General features: G+C 38.9%; 1 protein-coding gene across 1 annotated transcript in view; it reads right to left on the reverse strand.

The window, feature by feature from the left end:
• The window catches only part of NECAB1 (N-terminal EF-hand calcium binding protein 1), a 198,880-nt gene that overhangs the window by 31,726 nt on the left and 148,157 nt on the right, over positions 1-18,997 (reverse strand). Inside the window, exons 6-9 of the mRNA XM_036117181.2 lie at positions 18,687-18,823; positions 8,439-8,560; positions 5,574-5,650; positions 274-327 (exon numbers count right to left, since the gene is read on the reverse strand). Coding sequence (XP_035973074.1) covers positions 274-327; positions 5,574-5,650; positions 8,439-8,560; positions 18,687-18,823 — 390 coding nt within the window. The remainder of the gene's footprint in view (positions 1-273; positions 328-5,573; positions 5,651-8,438; positions 8,561-18,686; positions 18,824-18,997) is intronic.

An 18,997-nucleotide genomic window follows, 5' to 3' on the forward strand; every position in this document is an offset into this window, starting at 1 on the left:
GTCACATTCATTCAATTATTCAATAACTCATTGGTTTACATATGCATAAAATTCTCATTTTGCACATATCACATGCTAAGTACTTACATAAAAACCCTGTAAATTTAGGTTTCCACAAATCACAATTTCAATACTACTTAGCCATGCAAAATAAAATATGCCTATGTACTACTTTTTCAAATTTTCACTGAGATAGTAACTAATGTTGAAGAAATTAAATGATGTTTTCAAAGTACATATTTCTGACATTTTGACCTAGAAAAAAGTACTTACAGATTTAGTATTCCCTTCAATAACTTCTTCTTCCCGTGGTTCAAGTTTGAGATCCTTCAGGTGGAGAAAGAAATGGGGAAGGAAGGGACCAGAAATGAGATAAAGGAAACACAATATACTTGAACGTTAAGTCTTTTATGGCTAATGTTATACCAAAAGAACCTCATTATCTGAAAGGAAATGGAATAATTCTGATTTTAAAAATGAAACCGTTCCAGTAAAGCCTCTTTTACCCATTGATCAATGGTAAAAAGCCATTTCAGATGTGTTTAATTTGTTATTACTTTAAGTTTACTGATGACAATAAAAGAGAACAAAATGGAGTGGATTCATTAAAATAGGGAAATCATAGGATAGAAAAAGAAAGATGAGGCTGACTTCTTTTGCTGTTAGTGCTGATTGCCACTCTCCTTGGGAAATCTTGACGGACATTAGTGTAATTGCCATAATACTTTTATACTCTAGTGATAATTTGATATTACTAAAACATGATGATCACTCTAAAAAAAGATGAATTCAAAAGCAAATGAAAACACTATTGACATTTTCTAAAAATCAAGGACTACTAAAAAGACCCTAGAATTTTCTGCAGTCATCAATGGATGATGCTAATATCTCCAGTGAAACCAAGCATGTAATCTCTGAGGACTTCATTCTAAGAATATATATCCTAGCATTTGTGATAGTGAGTATTATGCACAATAATTTCTTCAAGTACATAAGAAATAAACTGAAAGTTGTAGAAATCCAGGCCGTCTGAAATAACATAAGCTTGTTAAAAACAGAGCTATATAGCTCTAGCTTTGCTGTTCTCTTGTGGTAAAACCTTATTTATCTTTTCTAGGATTCGCTTTTACTGTTTCCTCTGCCTTGAACTCTCCATTCCTAGGGATTCATCTAGCTGACGCCCTCTCCTCTCTCACACCTCAACTCCAATATCACCTCCGTAGAGTGACCTTCCTGGATCACCCTTTCTAAGTATCCAACCCCTCCTCATTACCATACTGCCTTACTTTGTGTTCGCAGTGCTTTTCGCTCTCTGAAATTACCTTATTTTATTGATTTGTTTACTGATTTTCCTCGGTCTCTATTGGACCAAGAACCTTACCTGTTTTGATCACAGCTGTACTTTCACTGCCAGAATAATACCTGGCATAAAGCAGACGCTCAATAAACGTTAGTTGAATAAATGAATGGCTGAATGAATGCCCCATTGAAATCATAGCTTTTCCGTGAAGGCAAGGTGATGGAATGCATACGGACGTGAGCTGAATCTTAAAGAATACTCTACAGATAGAAACTCTAACAACAGGGTTCTCCTTGACCACTCTTTCCCTAACACCAACTCAGGTACACTTCTCACTTCCACCTTCTTTGATCGAAGATAAGAACAACTTAAAACAAGTGGTATGAATGCAACATCCTTCATTCTACCCCTTCAAATGAGAATGTTCGCAAAAATTTTCTGCAGAGCTCAAGCACAACATAAAATATAATCTCAATATATCCCCATAAATCCTCATAGAGGCTGAAATGGGAAGAAAGAATGCCTGAAGGAACTTGTAGAAATTTCAAGGATGATTTCTCCCTCCACATGAATGGTACCGGGCCTGGTTTATGGGGCAGGAAGTATTTATCATACTAAGTGCTGAGAAAAGAGAACAGGTGCTCCACTGCAGGAACACTTCCTTCTAATGGAGAGAGCAAACCCGGTGTCAATAACTGCAAGAGACAAGAGAGTCAGCTGTGAAATGACATGCACTTAGCTACTGTTTGGCGATTGGGTAGTTTTTCCTCTAAAAGCCTAATTCACAGAATTAGGTACAGAATAAGTTGTAGAAGGACACGGGACTTGCACTGCCTCTCCATTCATTAAGACAGATCATGCTGAGCCCCAGACAGCTGGGACCCAATGCCCAAGACCATCACATCATACTTTCAGCAAACCTCTCAGACACTGTCCTCAAAATGAAACCCTTTCATAGGAAGGGAGGGAGAAAAAGTCTAGGAAAGAAAGAGATGTGATAATACTTTGATTTAAAGTTGGAAAAAAAGGCATGACCTAAGTTAAAGCTATTCCTTTAAAAATAGCTATAAAACTTAAGACACCAAATAAGGACAGGTTGCCAAGAACTTTGAAACTATTTTAAAAGGAGGTATTTATGTTCTTTAAATGAATCTAAAATTATGTAATAATTGACTCTGTATGTTTTAACGAGGTTTGTTTTCCAAATAGAGGCCATGCATTTCCACGTCTTCCATGATTGAGTAGCTAATTTTTTTTTTTTAAATCAGCCTCAGGAGTTTCTTTCTTTTTTTTTTTTTTTAAAGATTTTATTTATTTGACAGGAGAGACACAGCGAGAGAAGGAACACAAGCAGGGGGAGTGGGAGAGGGAGAAGCAGGCTTCCCGCTGAGCGGGGAGCCCGATGCGGGGCTCGATCACAGGACCCTGCGATCATGACCTGAGCCGAAGGCAGACGCTTAACGACTGAGCCACCCAGGCGCCCGAGAAGCTAATTTTCATAGCCACCATTTTTCCTATGATTATGTTTAATCTCAGCTCACATATCAATTAATAAAATTAGGAAGGAAGAAAGTTGAATTGCAACAAGCTCTAAGTTTAGGTTATTTGCCCAGTTAGTGGTCAGTGTAAATGTACAAATGATGACATGGCAGCAGAGCGACTGGAACTCTCCAAGGTTTCTTCCCCTGGACTTGGTTCCTTGTATAGAATCTCCTCAGAGATCCTCCTCAACTCAGGACATGGAGCTTTCATCTTTGAGGGGATGGCTCGTAAGATCTTAAACTGTTGGCCTGACTTCTTGCTTAGTAACATCTAATTGAACATTTCTGCCTATGTCCTACTGGATCTTGAAATTAACATATCTAATCAGTCAGTTCACCTCACCTCACCCATTATCTCTCACTAGTCTCTTCCTTTCTACTAATGATACAGTTGACTAAGGCACTCAGGCTCAAATCCTCAGAGTCCTATTTGAGATTCCCCTGTCCTTTACCCATCATACCCATTCAATGGTCCTGTTAATTTCATTGAAGTCTTTCAAATCTGCCATTTTCTTTTCAGTCATATATTACAGGCCCATCTCTTGCCATACCTGATCCCAGTGGGCTCAGATCTGCAACCTGCTCTTTAATGTCATTGCTTGAGCTGGCTTTGGTGGCTCTGAATTTTCTTGTTTGCATTCATTTTGTATTCTTGCTGTCCAATTTTCTAACTAAAAGATCTTTCTGGTTATGTCACTTACCTGTTGAAAAATAATAAATGCCTCCTGTTGTCTCGAAGACAAGTCCAAATCCCTTACTCTGTTATTTAACACCATCCATAATATGGCCCCTATCCATCCACACAATCTTATTTCTTACCACTTCCCTAAAGGAAAGAATCTAATCAGGCTGGCCTACTTAAGGTTTACTCATGCTATCATCCTTACCCAATGTCCTCTCTAGCTGCTCTCCTTTTACTAAAATTTTACTTCTCCATAGCAAATATTTGTTTGTTCACTGGTTAGTAGACCAGCATTTATTCCAATTTTAATGACAATACATTTACCTTTCAGTGAATTCTCTCTTCTCCTTTCAATACAGTGCTCTGGGACCATTAATCAAGATGTTCTTCCTTCCCTTATGTAAGTAATCAGCCTGGGACCCTAACAAGAGCAACCTGATTCTACCCCCTGGAAAGTGGAATCTTGAGCATAATGTCAACAGACTAGGGATGGTTGGAACTCATTTGTTCCAGTAGAGGTAGCCTGAAAGACCACTGAGTATTTCTCACTTAGATCTCTAGAGTTATTTTGTCTCCTGACTTTTCCTGAATCCTAGTTTCTATACCGTCTGTTGATTCTGTGAGCACTCCCATATCCTTCCAGAAAAAATTTTTTTATTACAGAGGTGATTTCTATTGCTTGCCAACAAAATTCTTAATTGTCATCATTTAAAGGCCCAACTCAAGCCCCTCCTGCCACAATAAGTCCTTGCCAAGGACCCTAGCTCGCAGTGATCATTCCCTCAGGAAGCTCCTGTAGAGTGTAATTAGCATCTGTTCTATTCCTTTGGCATGTCTCAGTCAGCAAGAATTGACTGAGCATTAACTATGAAGCTAGTTTTGTGCTACCACATACTTTAAAAAAATCTATTAACTTTGATAATAATGCTTAATTTTACAAGCAGACTGTGGGTTCTTCAAAGTCAGTAACTGTCTCAAACATAAACATTTCTTCCCTGGCGCCTGGCGTGCATAGAAAACACATATTCTTACTGACTGACAAAACGTGCCTCTTCCATCAAAGCTGTTTCAGGGGAACACCACTACAATATTAGGACTGCGTGTAATTCAATTAGTCAATAAAATAACTAGAAACATAAAATATAGATCTGAAAAACTCATCACATCCCTACTTGCTTGCTCACTGGGTAGTTCCAATGCCAAAAATCATCAGTTAACATGCTAATTTATGGAAGTTGAGAATGTAATTTCATCTTTTAGCATATCACACAAGCTGGATCACCCTGAAACATTCCCAAGACATGGGCCAGGTCATCCCTAAGAGCTGCCATCTGCATCTTTCAAGCACACTGTTACTACCGCACTGATAACCAAAGAGACTGGCAATGCAGTACATTTATGTAACTTGTAACCTACATCCTATTTTTAATTTTTTAAAAAATATTTGAGAGAGAGAGAACACGAGCGTGGGTGGAGGGGCAGAGGCAGAGGGAGAAGCAGGCTCTCCGCCGAGCAGGGAGCCCACGTGGGGCTCGATCCCAGGACCCTGAGATCATGACCTGAGCCGAAGGTAGACGCTTAACCGACTGAGCCACCCAGGCACTCCTCTACAACCTATTTTATTTATTTATTTTTAAAAGACTTTATTTATTTGAGAGAAAGAATGAGAGAGACAGAGAGAGCATGAGAGGGGGGAAGGTCAGAGGGAGAAGCAGACTCCCCGCGGAGCAGGGAGCCCAATGTGGGACTCAATCCTGGGACTCCAGGATCATGACCTGAGCCGAAGGCAGTCGCCCAACGAACTGAGCCATCCAGGCGCCCCTGCAACCTATTTTAAATAGAACTAGGGGTGGAGGTGGGGGGACTAAGAACTAACATGAGCTTCTACATTTGCTTTAACAGAAACGCCCAGATAACTACCAAGGAGCCCCTTTGTAGAATCACGGGGCTCCTGGCTGTTACTCTATCTGGATATATTACTGCCATGAGGAAAAACAGCTCAGAATGTACTGAAAAGTGAGAGGGAGAAGAAAGAAAAGGAAGCACCTACCTTCTTTTCCAGTCGATCAATTAATTTCTGGAGTCTATTGATCTGGGTCATCCACTGGTTATCTTCTTCTAATAAGCCTTGAGGGGAAAATCATGAGGCCAATGTATTAAACAAAGCAGGAATGCTTTGGCATCTCAGAACTTTCCTTTTACCCTGAAGGAAGCACACAGTGTCACTGGCTAGTCACCTTTTAAAGAAATATATTCACTTGAGTGCTTTCTGAGTTATCGGTTTCCATAGATCCGCGCGGTCCAGTGGGTTCATTTTCGCAAGTCTGGGCTTTTTCTGTCGTTGCCCGTACTGGCCTTTGATAGTCAAAGAACAGATCCCGCTGAGCCACTTTCACCACCCCACGAGATGGCTGATTTTTCTTTTGAAAAAAGGAAAGCATCCATCAATAATTTTAAACTTACTTTGGTGACAGTGGCAGGCGCCAGGGAAGTAACAGGCCTGACCACACCAAGGAAGCCGGTGTCTCCTTTCCTAGGGGCTAACCTGAATAAACATGCACACTATGGTCATGGCATAGTGATTATGAGCACAGCATCTGGAACCTGTTGATCTTGCTCAGATGACTTGACTCCTCTGGCCTCAGCAGTATCATCATCACTGGCCACATAGTCATTGTGAGGATTAAATCAGAATATATATGTATACACACACACACACATATATGCATGCATACATGTGACAGGTATACATATGTACGTCTGTGTGAACATACACACAAACACACATCTATATCTAGCACCCGGTCAACCATTACGTAAGTCCTGTTGCTATTATTGTTGCTGTAATTATTTTTTTAATTCAAAAAATTTCTTAAGTATCTTTTATTTTATTATTGCTTTTTCAAGTAAGCTCTACACCCAACATGGGGCTTGAACTCATGACCTGGAGATTATTCAAAGGTGCAAAGGGAAGAGCTGTGGTCTGAGCCCCTGTACAAACATCCTGGCATCCTTGTGCATCCTTACAGCAGCTTGCTCAAAAGGATTTGCATAGGCATTTGCTGAAACATTATTATTGAATATTTCTCCATGGGAGGATGTCATTGAATTCAAACTGTAAAGCCTTGTTTTAGCTTTGAATGTTAGGAACATAAGACCAAATTATAAAGAGGTCGTACTTTACATTAGAATTCACTTTTCTCTCTGCATTCTGGGGTAAAACTCAAGGCCCATCACATAAATTATGATGCAAAACTAAGCAGGAGAACAGTCACACAGAAGTGGCTCTAAAAAAAAATCAGAATAAGGGTGCTTTATAATAGAAAACATTGTAACTATATAAACAAAATTTAGGTTTACTTTTTAATTTATAAATCAGTTAACACACTTCCATTCTGGCTTGTTCCTAAAAGAATTTAAGGTGGCTGTCACATCAAACTTCCTTAGAAGGAAATTTTGGGTTTTGCTCTGTTTTCTAAAGGGTTAAAGTGTAAAGAACAATCTGTATATTGACTCAGGAGCCTAGTATTGTCACTTCCTAACAACACAGGGTAGACTGTGCAATTGCTCACCATTTTCCCCTTTCTTCCTGGTATAGAAGTCTATGTACACTACAAGTCTTTGCCCCTCCACTTTGCAGTACCTCCTACCACAACGGGTGGAGCACGTGTCCCTCCCCACTGTTACTGGGTTCGGCAGGGGACTCATTTGGCCAATGGAGAGTTAGCAGGTAAGATGCACACAGTGGTTTCAAGTAAGCTGTGTGAGGTGGCCTGGCTGGTTGTGCTTCTGACACCCACCAAGAGAAGAAACTGCTTGCTCCAAATAGTCACTGATCCCAAGAGGCCACACGAGAAGCAGAGCTGAACCCAGTCTACAGGCTGGGGAGCACACATGCAGCTGAGATCACCCAAATCACCATCAACCACAGACCCATGAACGAAAATAGACAAATATTTGCAGTGGTAATCACTGAGCTTTTGCGGTTGTTTCACCATAAAAATGGACTAATAACCCATATGCCCTTGGTCAAATTGCTTCACTTCTGGGGAAATAAAGATACTAACATCTATCTTATAAGGTATTAGAATAAAATAAGACAGTGTTCAAGAAAGCACTTTGAAACCTTTCAAGTACAGTCTGTGTAAATATAGACTATAGTTAGTACTTTGATTTTCTGAAATATTAGATATTTAAAGGTTAATCTGTGTTAAAATGATATGATCAAGTGATATTTATATATACACACACACACACACACTCATACAAATATACATATGCATACATATATATACATACCCATGCTTTACAGAAATTACTGTGATATTTTGCAACATGAATTTGTATATTTCAAATGAATTTTAAAGTAATTATTACAAATGACACAATTAAAATAACCTAAAATTTTACTAAGGTTTTAGTCCAATAAATGTTATATTACACTACACACTTCAAAAATGCCAGCTATGACTTTAATCCCATCATGAAAGGAAATAAAGATCCTTTTCCTCAAAGGATTTTCCTGAAAATCCTTTGCATATGTTTAGGCAGGCTTTTGGGGATCTGGAGCAAATTAGGGTACAAACTAAAGTGTGCCTCCTTCCTTGAAACTGATGGGGACTTCCATAGGTCTCCAGTCCCTTGTGTATTAGGTGACTGAGCCACTTTCTTCCCTACCCATCATCCCTCTGTGCACTGCTGGGTGCAGCTGTGGGATTCTGATGGAAACAACAGGGAGGATCATCACCCTGTTCTTAATACCACAGGCTCTCTGCCACTGTGGTTTCAGACAAACTTATCCGGTATAAGAAAAGCATTCCATTACTATTGCTGTTTTACTTGCTTAAAAAGTATGTCAACGTGAAAATACAAACTGGGTCAGTCTGGAAGAAGAAAAATGACAAAGCTTCATTACCTGGACCACAGGCACTAAACTGAGGGCTTTTAGGGGAGAAGCTGTTGTGTCTCTGGACTCGGCGACTTGATCGCTTTCCAGGCCACTGAATCAACAGGACTTCTGGCTTGGTCGGCCCTTGCCTTGAACAAGAGAGATAACATTTAACCACAGCGTGTTTCTTGCCTCGAGAAACAGATCTTTAACCATCAATCACAAAGGTTTTCTGGTGTAGTGAAATGAAAAGTTAGGATAATTACTGCTTGCCAACATGCTCTAAAGACCCACATGATCTGGTTTTATAAATGTGAACCTAAAGGAGAAACTGTGAGCTGTCTTTATTCTTTCAGAGTTTGAGTAGAAATTATATCTTAATTTGTGACTTAAGAAAAACATCTTTCCTTTCTTGACCAAACCATCAATGGGAAAAATGTTTTTGTGTGTGCTGATGTATTTAGTTTGAGAATACCTACGGTGTTCAGTCAGTTTTAAATTTTTTAAATCAAGGCTATGTATCCATATAATTTTAAAAGTCAAATAATTCTACAAAGCTTATTTTATTTATTTTAATTATAATTTTTTAATTATGTTATGTTAGTTATGTTAGTCACCATACAGTACATCATTAGTTTTTGATGACAAGCTTATTTTAACAAACAGGAGCTCCTACTCCCCCACCTCCATATCATGCCCATTCCCCTTTCACAGAGGGAATGCTTTCAACAAGTGTTAATTTGGGTATTTATCCTCATATCTGTATATAATATGCTTAAATTGCTATCACTTTATTCTTCAGTTTTAAAATGTATCTATTAACTTCCCAATATGAAAAGTTCAGGTCAATGGTATATACGAGGAAATATTATAAGGAACTTACAGGAAAACTGTTTGAAAGAATGGATTCAACTTGGGAAGCAAGACTTTGGTCTTTCCCTATTCTTCTCTCCTGGTTGGAATACACATGTGATAGCTGGAACTCCAGCAACCATCCTGGACCATGAGGCAAACTTGAGGAGACAGGAGGTCTATGATAAATCTGTAGAGCTGTCATACCTGCTTAGGCTGCCACCACCAAGCTCTTTCTTGATAATAAGCCCTTATGTGTTTAAGTCACTTTTTTTTTTTCCTGTTACATGCAGCCAAATCTAATACTAATTCACTCATCCAAAAATCTTCCTTTACCATCAGTAAGGGAAAATTTCTTTAGCCTCTTTCTAATGCTGGTCCCCCCAACCCCCCTTTTAAATTGGCTTTCATTTTCTCTTTGTTTTGGTGGAAAAGAACCTCCAATTGCTTCATAGGAAAGGGTGCACCTTGAGAGGTAAATTTTTTTTTTTCAATAAATGAACGAACTTAATTGCTTTTTATTTCTTTTATGCTGGTTCTCTATTTTTTTATTATTATGTTCAATTAGCCAGCATATGGTACATCGTTTTGATGTAGTGTTCAAATTTTTGAGATACTGTATATTAAAAATATAATTTTATTTTATTCTATTTTATTGGTGTTTTTATGGGATAAAGAACTTTATTTTTTTAATTTCCAAAATAATTAATGTACAGTGGTATATTATTTTCAGGTGTATAATATAGTGATTCAACAATTCTATGCAGTACTCAGTGCTCATCATCATAAGCGTACTCTTAATCTCCTTCACCTATTTCACCCATCCTCCCACTCACTTCCCCCCTGGTAACCATCAGTTTTTTTCACTACACTTAAGAGTCTGTAATTTGGGAGCACCTGGGTGGCTCAGTTGGTAAAGTGACTGCCTTCGGCTCAGGTCATGATCTCAGGGTCCTGGGATGGAATCCCACAGTCCTCAGCAGGGAGCCTGCTTCTCCCTCTTCTCCCCGCTTGTGCTCTCTCTTGCTATCTCTCTCTCTAATAAATAAAACCTTAAAAAAAGTCTGTAATTTGCTTGTCTTTTTTGTTTTATTTTTTAAATTCTACATGAGTGAAATCATACAGTATTTGTCTTTATCTTACTGACATTTCACTTAGCATTATACTCTCCGGATCCGTCCATGTTGTTGCAAATGGCAAGATTTCTTTATGCCTGAGTAATATTCCACTGTATATATGTATGTGTGTGTATGTGTATGTACACACACACCACATTTTCTTTATCCGCTCATCTATTGATGGATACTTGGGTTTCTTCTATATTTTGGCTATTGTAAATAATGCTGCAATAATCACAGGGGTGCATATATCTTCTCAAATTAGTGTTTTCATATTACTTGGGTAAATACCCAGGAGTGGAATTACTGCATCATATGGTAATTCTATTTTTAATTTTTCGAGGAACCTCCATACTGTTTTCCACAGTGACTGTACCAGTTTGCATTTCCACCAACAGTGCACGAGGGTTCCTTTTTCTCCACATACATTCTCACCAATGCTTGTTTCTTGCGTTTTTGATTTTAGCCATTATGCAGGAATGAGGTGATAGCTCACTCTAGTTCTGATTTTCATTTCACTGATGGTTAGTGAGTTGACCATCTTTTCATGTGTCTGTTGGCCACCTATATGCCTTCTGCGGAGGAATATTTGTTCTTGTCTTCTGCCGATTTTTAATTGATGAAATAATTGGGTATTCTTTTAGTGTTGAGTTGCATACGTTTTATATATTCTTTATATATTTTGGATATTAACCCTTTATCGAATATATTACTTGCAAATATCTCCTCCCATTCAGTAAGTTGTCCTTTTGTTTCACTGATTATTCCCTTTGCTGTGCAGAGGCTTTTAATCCCACTTGATTGTGGTGAATGATTTTTTTAATATATTGGGGGATTCAGTTAATATTTTGTTGGGGAATTTTGCATCTATGTTCTTCAGAGATACTGGCTTGTAGTTCTCTTTTATTGTACCGTCTTTATCTGGTTTTGGTATCAGGGTAATGCTGGCATCACAGAATGAATTTGGAAGTTTTCCTTTCTCTTCTATTTTTTGGAATAGTTTGAGAAGAATAGGTGTTAATACTTCTTTAAATGTTTGGTAAAATTTACCTGCGAAGCCATCTGGTCTTGGACTTTTGTTTGTGGGGAGTTTTTGATTACTGTTCAATTTCATTGCTGGTAATTGGTCTATCAAATTTTCTATTTCTTTCCAATTCAGTTTTGGGAGGTTATATGTTTCTAGGAATTTATCCATTTCTTCTAGATTGTCCAATTTGTTGCCATATAATTATTTATAATATGCTCTAATAATCCATTGTGTTTCTATGGTGTTGGTTGGTATTTCTCCTCTTTCATTTCTGATTTTGAGTCCTTTATTTATGAGTCTGGCTAAAAGTTTATCATTTTTGTTAATCTTTTCAAAGAACCAGCTCCTGGTTTCATTGATCTTTTTTGTTTGTTTTTGTTTTTAGTTTCTATTTCATTTATTTCTGCTCTAATCTTTATTATTTCCTTCCTTCTACTGGTTTTGGGTTTTATTTATTCTTCCTTTTCTAGCTCCTTTAGGTGTAAGGTTAGTTTATTTGAGATTTTTCTGGCTTCTTGAGGTAGACCCAGCGGGGAGTCTTCTCCCTCTGACCCTCCACCCTCTCGTGCTTTCTCTCACACTCTCTTTCAAATAAATAAGATCTTTAAAAAAAAAAGTTCTAGGTCTTAAGCCCCACTGACTGTAAAAACTTACAAAATTAAGCCCCTCTGGTTTTCAAATCCAAATGTTATAGAGGTTCATCTTCCCTATGTGGGTCCCTTGTGTCTGGGGTGCCTGGGGTGGGGTCTGCTCTTTTCCCTTCTCCATGCTTGCAGCGTCCCTCCCTCCCCGAGACAGTCTTGCGGGTATGTTTGACTCCTGACTGCATCTCCACCCTTCCTACCATTTTCAATGTGGCCTCTTCTCTATATTTAGCTGTGAGAGTCTGTTCTGCCAGTCTTCTGGTCATTTTCTGGGTTATTTACACTGATGTGGGTGTTATTTAGGTATATCAATAGGACAATGTGAGCCTAGGATCCTCCTACTCTGCCATCTTCCCCTGAAGTCAGATTACAAAGATTTAGGTTGCAAATCATTTTCCCCTCAAATTTTGAAAAAGCTGCTTGATTGCATTTCTAGCTTCCAGTGTCATTATTGAAAAAATCTAGTGTTTTCTTCATCCTTTGTATTTGACCTGGTTTTTCTGTCTGGAAGATTTTAGACACTTCTCTTTGTCTTTGGTATTCTGAAATCTCATAACGGCATGCCTTGGTGTCAGATTTTAGAATTCATTGTAATGGGCTCTCGGTCTGTTCTATCAACCTGGAAACTCATGTCCTTGTTCTGAGAATTATTTCTTAGACAATTTCTCTCCTTTTTTCTCTTTCTGGAATTACAACTTTTCAAATATTGGGCCTTTTGGACTATCCTACAGTTTCATTTATTTTTTTCTTTCCTATTTTTCATCTCTTTGTGGAAATGCCATCACACTTTTATCTCCAAATCTTGCTCACAGTTTTTTTCTGCAATCATAATTTCCAAGAGCTCTCTGTGTGCTTTGAATATTATTTTTTATTTATTTATTTATTTATTTGTCTTAAAGATTTTATTTACTTATTTGACAGAGAGAGAGAGAGAGACAGCTGGAGAGGGAACACAAGCAGGGAGGATGGGAGAGGGAGAAGCAGGCTCCCGGCTGAGCAGGGAACCTGATGCAGAGCTTGATCCCAGGACCCTGGGATCATGAGCCGAGCTGAAGGCAGATGCTTAATGACTGAGCCACCCAGGCACCCCATGAATATTATTTTTTAAAATAGCATCCTGTCCTTAATTCATAAATGCAATATTTTCTCTGCTTTCTGAGGGTATTGATTTCTTTTGTTTTCTTTTCTTTTCTTTTTTTTTTGGAAGTCTTCTTCTGCTCTCTGGATTATATCTGTTTCTTCTAAGTTTCTTTTCTTGTGTTTGATTTGTTCTCTTGGTTGTCCCTGCCTATTTCAGAGGAAGGAAACATGGATGATTGGAGTGTGTGTGTGTGTTGGGGGGGGGGGGAAGGTGAGGATTGCCAACTTGCAGCCCCCACCGTAGGGTGGCCTGGCCAGGCCTATTCATTAAGAGACACCATCTCTTGGTACTTTTAAGTCTTTCTCTTGGACTGATGAGATCCCACAGAAAATTGAGAGAAGCATCTCCCAACCAGAGTGTATAAGCCCAGCTGTTAGTGCTTTGGGAGTACAGTATGCTGAGTGGCTTTCAAATCTCACTGTTCAGTATGGAGACTTTCACTTAATGCCTGTGTTTTAGTATCATGTCCTGACCCCTGCTGTGCTAGCTATATATCTGTTCACCTTCTCCAGAAAGCACATCTCCAGGCTCCTCAAGGACTGGGGAGGGGCACTTACACAGTATTAGATGGAGCTTTCAGCAATATGTTAGTCCCAACGTCACCCCCACTGCACACAGTGAAGCCAATTCATGAACCTCTCTGAGGTTCTGTGATACAAATTACATTGCATCTTGGCTCCACACATTGCCTATGTTTTGTCTTTCTCAGAGCTTCAACATTAGTCACCACTACATTCATTTTCTTTCCATATTCCAAGTTTCTACCCCTTTGGTTCGTCTATCCTTATCTTTGCACCTTTATGACTCCTTGTTGTTCACACTCTGTTAATGCCTTCTTTGAAAGAAGGAAGAAAAGAAAAGAAATCATATGTTTACTCTCCAATCTTTAACTAGACCACCCTATGAATTTTCCTTTGGCATTTAAAAAAGATCAACTTTATCTCGCAGCTTCAGTGGTCATAAGAATAGGTGACTAGAGCAGTTCTCCTCTATGTTCAAGCTAAGGGAATGTAGACTGTCTGAAGGTTTATAATCACCTGCAAGCAAAATTAAAGCCTTCCCTTACTTCTAGAATAGACAACCATCAAAAGGAGAAGAATAACTTCTAAACCTAGAAGGAATTAGTCTGGATAAAGAACAACTTTGGAAAATAGAGTAAATTTTCAGATTCCATTGTAAAAAGAAATTCACATATAATTAAACTGTGTTCCCAGAAATCTGGTTTGCGAAGAAGAAAGGCTTATGTAAGAGGACAGGGGCCTCTCGAGGGAAGCTTCAGTGTAATGTGATGATTATTCTTGTCATTGGCTATTAGGTACTTTCAGAAGACATGGAATTAATTTAGCCAGTATGCCAGGACAGATACAAAGAGTGTTGTAGAACACCATCTGAAAATCTCACCTCTGTGGCATTCCAGCTGTATGCACCCCTTCTCTCTGAAATTGCCATTTTCACATGAATAGACAGAGACATTCTGCCCAACACTGCATGTCTAACTCATTACTGCAGGATGAGTGATACTATGTGATTCCTCCCTGGGGTTGATACTAGAACAGATGACTTCTCAAAATTTGCTATATTCCAATGAAGTTTTGTATCCCCAGGTTTCACAAATATTAAGCCCCAAAGTAATACTGATGCTTAAGGGGAAGCAAATTATTATAACCCTGGGATTTTTAATGCTATCTGCAGGTTGCAACTGTTGACTATGCAGGGCATCGTGGAATCTTCCTTTATGTTATAAAAAAAACAGATGAGTTCTGGGGTACATTGATTTGACCTCTCCTCTCTGACCTTGTTCTAACTCTTCTCAAATCTTTACTATATACTGTTATGAGACTAATTTCCCTTAAAACTTTCCATTATATTTCTCTTTTATTTACAACCACCAAGACAATCCCTGATCATATGAAATCTAAATGCATTTGTCTAGCTTTTAAGACCTTTCTTTTTTTTTTTTTCATTTGAATGCATATATTTTATTTTTTTTTAATTTTTTTATTGTTATGTTAATCACCATACATTACATCATTAGTTTTAGATATAGTGTTCCATGATTCATTGTTTGTGCATAACACCCAGTGCTCCATGCAGAACGTGCCCTCCTCAATACCCATCACCAGGCTAACCCATCCTCCCAACCCCCTCCCCTCTAGAACCCTCAGTTTGTTTTTCAGAGTCCATTGTCTCTCATGGTTCTTCTCCCCCTCCGATTTCCCCCCCTTCATTCTTCCCCTTCTGCTACATTCTTCTTCTTTTTTTCTTTCTTAACATATATTGCATTATTTGTTTCAGAGGTACAGATCTGAGATTCAACAGTCTTGCACAATTCACAGCGCTTACCAGAACACATACCCTCCCCAGTGTCCATCACCCAGTCACCCCATCCCTCCCACCCCACCCCCCACTCCAGCAACCCTCAGTTTGTTTCCTGAGATTAAGATTTCCTCATATCAGTGAGGTCATATGATACATGTCTTTCTCTGTTTGACTTATTTCGCTCAGCATAATACCCTCCAGTTCCATCCACGTCGTTGCAAATGGCAAGATCTTATTCCTTTTGATGGCTGCATAATATTCCATTGTATATATATACCACATCTTCTTTATCCATTCATCTGTTGATGGACATCTTGGCTCTTTCCACAGTTTGGCTATTGTGGACATTGCTGCTATAAACATCGGGGTGCACGTAGCCTTTCGGGTCCCTACTTTTGTATCTTTGGGGTAAATACCCAGTAGTGCAATTGCTGGATCATATGGTAGCTCTATTTTCAACTTTTTGAGGAACCTCCATACTGTTTTCCAGAGTGGTTGCACCAGCTTGCATTCCCTCCAACAGTGTAGGAGGGTTCCCCTTTCTCCGCATCCCCGCCAACATCTGTCATTTCCTGACTTGTTAATTTTAGCCATTCTGACTGGTGTGAGGTGGTATCTCATTGAGGTTTTGATTTGGATTTCCCTGATGCCGAGCGATATTGAACATTTTAAGACCTTTCTTAACCTTAGATGCCAGATGGGTTGTTCTCACTGTCCCAGGTCCTCATCCACTGCTGTTCTATATTGTTCCTTTTACCTGGGATTCCCTTTCATTCATTCAGTTTCGTATATTTAACATGTAGTTGTGCCAGGTACAGGGAAACAAGGCAAAGCCCCTTCCATTTAGAAACTCAAAGTCTAATGGGAGAGATAAGTAAAGGATTGAGTTCGTAGGTAAGTCTAAGTAGAGGGTACTGAGAAAGTAAACAGTGGTGGAGTCGTAGGTGAAGGTTTTCCAGAGCAAGTGCTGTCCAAGCAGTGACCAAACAAATGAGGAAGAGCCAGCCAGAAGGAAGAAGATGGGTACTATGGGGTGGCTGAGAGACCTATCCCTTCAGGGAGAATATACTCTGCCATTAAATCTACCCTAAAGATCCCACTCAAGTCTTATCTCCTCTGAGGATTATTTACTGGTCTCTTGTCTAATATCATGGAAAAAGGACAGCCATCTTTCTTGTCCTGTTTTTTTTCTCCACTGGTGAGGGCCCCGGGGGTCTCCTTACTTTGGTTTCTGGTGGCCAGCTGATTGCTAGACGGAGCTAGGGAGAGGAGACACGATACTTTTAAGCATGAGCCTAATTCCCACTCTTCAGTCAGGGTCACCAGACACTTCAAGTTGGATTATGGGCACAAACCCATAGTACAAACTAGTTTTTTTATTTGCTTTTTATTTATTTATTTTTTAATGAAAACCTCCCCAGAGGAGTATCATGGATTTGGGGTGGGATCTGGGCATCCCTGGGTACCTTAGTCAAATACCATACAATAGCACCACCCAAATTTACATCAGACCTGTAATAGTTCTCATTCTTCCAAGCTCTGTTTGAGCTAGAAGCCTATAAATAAAATATTAATTAGTCCTTTAGTGTCTTCTACTTTCCTTAAGTTCTGCATTATCACATTCCTTCTCATTAAAAACAGCCGCTGTGCAGCTGTTGGTAGTTTTCACAGGAAGCCAAGGCTAGCCTGTGGCCTGACACAAAGAACGGCTATTCATCATATATTCACTATATGGTGGTGAATGCAGAGCTCAAGTTTGCAGGAGATGACTCTAGAAAAAACCCAAAGTGCAGGCGAAGAAGGGAAGCACAGCGCTTTTGCAGGCTTCCTCTCAGGTGACAAATAATTGATTCTAAAAAGGGAGAATCCACTTCACATCAAGAAAATCTAAACAAAACAGAGAAATCAACCTCGTTTTCCCATTTGGAACATGAAATCAGTTTCACCGTATTTCAAGATATTTCGTTATCCTCTGCTCAAACTTGAAAAACGGGGTTTTTGCTTTTCTAAAGCTATTTGTTTCACCTGCCATTTGATAATCACTCAAGGCAGTGAAAATAAGAAGTTTATAATGTGAAAATGCTGCAAGATCCATGGCCCAGTGCAGACACATGTTCATCAGCTGCACGAGCTCATTAGATTTGAGATTAGAGGCTTTTCTGTTTGAATTTGGTGGTGCTCACTCATTTTGACATTGTAAACACATGGCTGAAAATTCTACTGTTTCTCTGAGATGGCCTAATAATTACGTACCCATTAGTTTGTTTACAGAAATTGGTCATACTGAGCAGTCTATTATCAGCCTGTTCAAAAAAGTTACTGTGTGGTTCTCCCTAATTTAAAATGCAAAAGTTAGATGGTCATATGTATAGGTTTCAAGTAACACATGCAAAATATGTTGCATAAGCCAGAGTTTTGCCAAGCCCTTCTCTAGCTTGCAAGGTATAAACAATGGCAACTCAAGAAAGTACCAACTGTTGGTTAGAATAATTTTGATGTCTGCTTTACACGGTTCTAATTCAGGTTCCTCTTTAGCATTGGCACCTTTATTTTTGTAACTATTATAGTAGCATTACTTATCTTCTCAGTGATATTAACTGGTGGTCTTGAATTTTGAAATTTTTTCCTACCATTCACTTTTCTTTATTTCCTTAAATAAATAGGCTGATTTGATTCCCAAGTCCCCAGGTACATCCAGGTTCACAGCCTCTAAGTCTCTATCAGTTCCACATTTTCACATAATACTCATTTGCAGATGAGCCCAAATATCGTCAGGAAATTCCATGAAATCTTTTACTCTTCCTAAATCCTTGGCACCTTATTTACCCTTCTGTATGATATATATCACTTTGCATCTTACACTATGGTTTTAGTCTTCATGTCTTATTTACATAATAGACTTTAGCCTCCTGAAGAGTCAGGACTATGTAAAATGTAACTTTACATTATCACAGTGTCTACTAAATTTGCAATTTAAATTTGAATAAATGATGGACAGTAAAAGTAGAATGGCTTCTTTTAGTGGCAAATATAAGGCGAGCACCCAAAGGAGCTTCCTGTAATTCTATTTAAATTTATTAATTCTTTTTTAGTTTTCACTAGCTTAAGCATGATGTCCCTCAACTGGTCTTTCATAGTCACTACAGAGATATCACATGAACATATTTAACTTGCCTTTCTTGACGGGTTTGCTCCTCAGTAGTTTCCATGGCACATTCCAGAGAATTCTGGAGAGACTGAAGCTGATTCAAAGTCTCCTTCAATAAAAATCGAGTTACAAATTGTTCCAAATTGGAGGCCTCTTGGTAGTCCTAAGGATGATAGAGCAAAGGCAATTAGAAGTATGATAAGGAAGAATATCCAGGAATGGTTTTCCCCCACGTACCCATCAATCTGATTAATTTTCAAGGAGAAACCAGGAAGAGAGAAGACATGTTGCCCCTGGAGGCTGGGGCAGTGCTCTACTCGCCCACCAGAAGTTGAAT

This window comes from Halichoerus grypus, chromosome 5, assembly GCF_964656455.1.
Source record: "Halichoerus grypus chromosome 5, mHalGry1.hap1.1, whole genome shotgun sequence".
Taxonomy (NCBI): domain Eukaryota; kingdom Metazoa; phylum Chordata; class Mammalia; order Carnivora; family Phocidae; genus Halichoerus; species Halichoerus grypus.